Source organism: Schistocerca americana, chromosome 2 (genome assembly GCF_021461395.2).
Source record: "Schistocerca americana isolate TAMUIC-IGC-003095 chromosome 2, iqSchAmer2.1, whole genome shotgun sequence".
Classification (NCBI taxonomy): Eukaryota; Metazoa; Arthropoda; class Insecta; order Orthoptera; family Acrididae; genus Schistocerca; species Schistocerca americana.
Window position 1 is genome coordinate 264,253,287 of NC_060120.1, and position 4,320 is coordinate 264,257,606.

A 4,320-nucleotide genomic window follows, 5' to 3' on the forward strand; every position below is an offset into this window, starting at 1 on the left:
TGTTGCAGCAAACGCAAGGAGACAACCACAAATCATTACATTGGGAAACCCATGCAGTCACAATATGAAATTTAACAATATTTGTTGTAAACAGACCCTTACTCTTGCAGCATTCACAAAACCATTGTTTTGTAATTGTCAGTCCTAGCACATAAGCTGCAACTACTTAGTAATTCTAAGAAAGCACCGGCTTTGCTTCATTTTTTATTATGACTTTGGCATGTGTTACAAAATGTAACACTTTAATGACATAACCAAACTATCTGGTTCCCCAACTGAAGCTTACATAGTGCATGTAAACCAGTTTCTAACATCTCTACCAATCTACATACTGACATGTTACACAACTCAGAATTTTCTCTATCATGTAACCCACAAATGACAATAGAGTGAACAGATGTATTTTCAAATGTATAAAAGGTGCACAAAACAGATAATACTAAAACAACGTTTTAATGAGCCATCTATAAACAAACAACTTTTCCTTTGTTACATATGAGGTTCTATCCAATATTTCCAGTATCCACATATAGCTCACATTTAAATACATACATCTGGTCATTAATCTGTGTCTTGCATGTACACTCAAACTAGATAAGCAATGTCAAGGAAATTTGGTGGCTAAGAACAATATGATGGGAAAAAAAGCAGAAGAGAACATGAAAGCATCACAACAAATGAAGAAACAAATGCATTTTTTACATTCAAATCATCTCAATGCATGAAACACTTGCATGAACTGTCTTCTGGAGAGGTAAATGTATGACACACATATCTTTTCAAGTTATATAATTGGATTTTCAGACTGATGTGACATTAGCTTTGGAAAGACTTAATGCAAACAAAACCAACACAGTAATATTTACACATATAAAACATGTTACGTTACTCATGTTCTCACAACAGCATTGTTTCTCTGAACTTAGTGCACCTGGCTGACATCTAACAACATAGTGTAAAAAAAAAAAAAAAAAAAAAAAAAAAAAAAAAAAAAAACAATGATCATTTCACTTTTATCTTTTTCTTTTGTTTCCTTCCTACATTTACATTAGACTCTGTAGTCTCCAAATCGTCCATTAACTCACCCTTGTTGCCAAGACTTATTTCACTAAATTCAGCATCCAGGCAGCATGTATCTTCTGACATAGGAGCAAACTCACTACATAAAGCTGCCCATGCAAAAACAGACTGAAAACGAGATTTCCAAATACCTGAATGTTTTTCAAATATAGCTTTCGCCTCCTTTATACACTCACTACACTCTTCATCTGCGTCTGCTCTACAACTTCCTTCACTCACTTGAATTCTCTCATGCTGATCACATTCCTCAAATGTATCCTCAGTCTTAATTGTAGGTGGAGAAATCATAGCTTGCAAAACATTGCGCCACAACATAATAGAACGAATTCCTATGAGTGAGGTCTGGTTCGGAGGTACTGCATTATGCCAGACATTAATGTAAGATCTTTCACCATGTTTAATGTTACATATCCTACATGCACTTAAAGCACAATTTTCTGAATCATTCTCAGTTCTTTCTGCACTTACACTAGCACCAGCAGATCCTTGCCTAGCTGAAGAATTCTCATCTTCATTGACATTCATTCTCTTCAGCACCAACTTGTCTAACCTGGAAAGCATTTGGTCATTCTCAATTTCACTGTCAGGCACACTTTTCAAATCTGCACACAAAAATTCTAAGAATTTTGATGTGGCACGAGCATGTGTATCAATTTCCTCATTGGTGTAATTGATTTTATGCCTCCCTCCACTCTGTGGATAAACACAACAGAAATAATTGGCAAGTTCTAAATCAACATCATGAAACGTCCTCTGGTGGCCAGGTCTTACCCCAGACCTTTTCCTTAATTTCAACTTGCTTTTGAGGCTTGAAAAACTGTCATCGTCCATAAGTGCATCACCATTGACTTCACTAAATTTCACTTTTTTGTCCTTCATAACATTCACAACCTTTTTCCAAAGTTCATCTGGTCCTTCAGCTATTTTGAATTGACCACTCCTGCATGCAGGATACTCTTCACCTGGATGTTTCTTCAGCCAGTCCAGCATCCTGTAATACCGATGTCTTATCTGAGTTCGATTACGGTTCATTAAGAATGTTGCAATATGAGAAAAGTTGTGTCCAAATTCTTTAACTTTCTCCCAGATCAGCCTGTCTTCATCTGGCGACCAAGGCTGCGCATCACGCTCATTTTTTAAAAAAGATTTGTACCGCTCCTGCAGCTGCGCACTTGTTCGTCCTGGAAAATGGTCTGATATTTTTTTAAAATCTTTACCAAACTTCCTGACAGCCGCAACGAGAACCACGTCCTCTGCTTCTGAAAATTTTCCTTTAACTGCGTCAGGGTTTATGGTTTTCCAACGTGATACAACATTTGAAACTGAGCAATTGCTAAAACAATACGCAATTTTTTTCCATGGTATATAATCTCCTTTCCTGAAAGACTTAATGAGTACTGTGAGTGTATAATCATCATTTTCGTCCCACATGTTTCTCATTAACAGTGGGTTAAGTCTGTTCTGAAAATGGCACATACACTGAAATGCTGAACGGCTTGTATTAAGCTCCAATGCAATTGTATCCCAGTTGCTAAATGCATATTTCTTCACAAGAATTTTCAATGCCTCGTCTTCTTCTTTCTTCCAACGACCTTTGTTAACGGCTGGATGAAGATAATGCGTCCACATCGCTTGACATTCCTGTGGGCTATGCTTGCCTTTCAAATCTACAATCGAGATTTTAAACCAATCATATTTACAAGGGCTGTTCTGAAACAATTGAATACCTCCCGTACATTTCATTACACAAGACTGTTCCTTTAATCTGTCAAGTTCTGACTGAAGCTCCAGTCGCTCACTTTCATCACAAGTCTGCATTTTCTTCTTAATTTTAAGTTTTTCTATTTCGATATCCTTCATTTGCCGGTTTCGTTCTTCAGTTTCAATGGCCTTGACTAAACATTTCTTTTCAGATTCTAGCCAACTTTGTGGTTTTGGCAAATCGACATATCCTATATCACCAATCTGCCGTAACAACAAAACATCAGAGTTATCGGCAGGTCTAGATTCCTTGTGTCTAAAGTAAGGTGTCCCAAATTTCGAAAGTTGCGATTTGGCACGGTGCTTTTTATGTTCATTATTCAGTTCAATTTTTGATATATCGTCGTTCACTGCTGTCAATTCGGCACAAACCTTCAACAGTTGCTTGGTAAGCGTGTCTTCTAATTCAGTTAAACGTAACAAGCGTTTCTGGTTTTTGTCAATTAACTTTGTGAGAATAGAATAGGACTCCCTATGCTGCACACTTATACGACCACTTGCAAACGTCTGCTCCTTCTTTAAACTTTTATTTTCACTTTCCGAAACAGCAAGAACATGCTTTAAATCAGTGATATCTGCTTTAGCTTCTTCGACACACACCTGCCCATCCATGTCACTGATATATGACACAGCTACACACAACACTGTAAATTTCGGTGCAGCGTCAATCACATTTTACTAGAATTCACACTGACAATTTCCTCAACCAAACCACACAGCGTTATTCAACTTTCCAAGCACTCGCCCCTTTTTAAACACCTAATATCGATAAGTGTTTCGGAATGGTCGATATCCATAATCGAGAGGTTACTTTCGACAGAAAATATTTACATTTACGCGAAAATTGCCGGCAATAAAATATAGTACGTAGCTCTGTAGTTAGCCCTAGGTGATATATATCGAGGCAAAAATTTAGAGAATCTGAGACTGCTGCATAACAGAGGTAAAACAAAGCGTAGTGCTACCCATAGAGAAATGATGAGTGAATCACGTTTGGCTGTCCAGAGGAAAATGCATGAAGTCTTCAACAGCTACGTACTGTAGAAGAGCATTATCGAAAAATTTCTCACAAAATACGAAGAAATTCTGGTAGTGTATAAAGACTGTTAATGAAAGCAAAGTTAGTTTCTAACTACTCACTGGCGAGACAGGAACTGAAATTGAAGGTAGAAAACTCAGTTTTTCACATGTTTCTTTACAATGGAAAACACGTAACTATTGCTCCAGTTTAATTCTTGGGGCCCTGGAAAGATGTCTGAAATAGACATTACTCACAGTGGCGTTCGGAAACAACTGAAATCGTTAAAACTGAACGAACATCCAGGGTCAGATGGAATCCCTATCATATTCTATACATAATTTACAGCTGAGTTAGCCCCTCTTTAAACTATACTACACCAAAGACTTATCGAATAAATATCTGTCCTCAGTGGATGGAGGGAAGCAATGGTCACACACAACACATCCCAAACTTCAGTA

At 37.4% G+C, this 4,320-nt stretch overlaps 1 protein-coding gene across 1 annotated transcript; it reads right to left on the minus strand.

The window, feature by feature from the left end:
- Positions 1 to 434: 434 nt before the first annotated feature.
- Positions 435 to 3,548, minus strand: LOC124593742. Its single transcript, XM_047132076.1, has 2 exons — positions 995 to 3,548; positions 435 to 949 (listed from the first exon to the last, which is right to left on the minus strand). The coding sequence occupies exon 1, from the start codon at positions 3,451 to 3,453 to the stop codon at positions 1,003 to 1,005; it is 2,451 nt and encodes an 816-aa protein (XP_046988032.1). The 5' UTR covers positions 3,454 to 3,548; the 3' UTR covers positions 435 to 949; positions 995 to 1,002.
- Between the last annotated feature and the right edge of the window lie 772 nt (positions 3,549 to 4,320).

Excerpts from the sequence above, each read along its gene's own strand:
- LOC124593742 (XM_047132076.1), bottom strand. The coding sequence starts at position 3,453 with ATGGATGGGCAGGTGTGTGTCGAAGAAGCTAAAGCAGATATCACTGAT.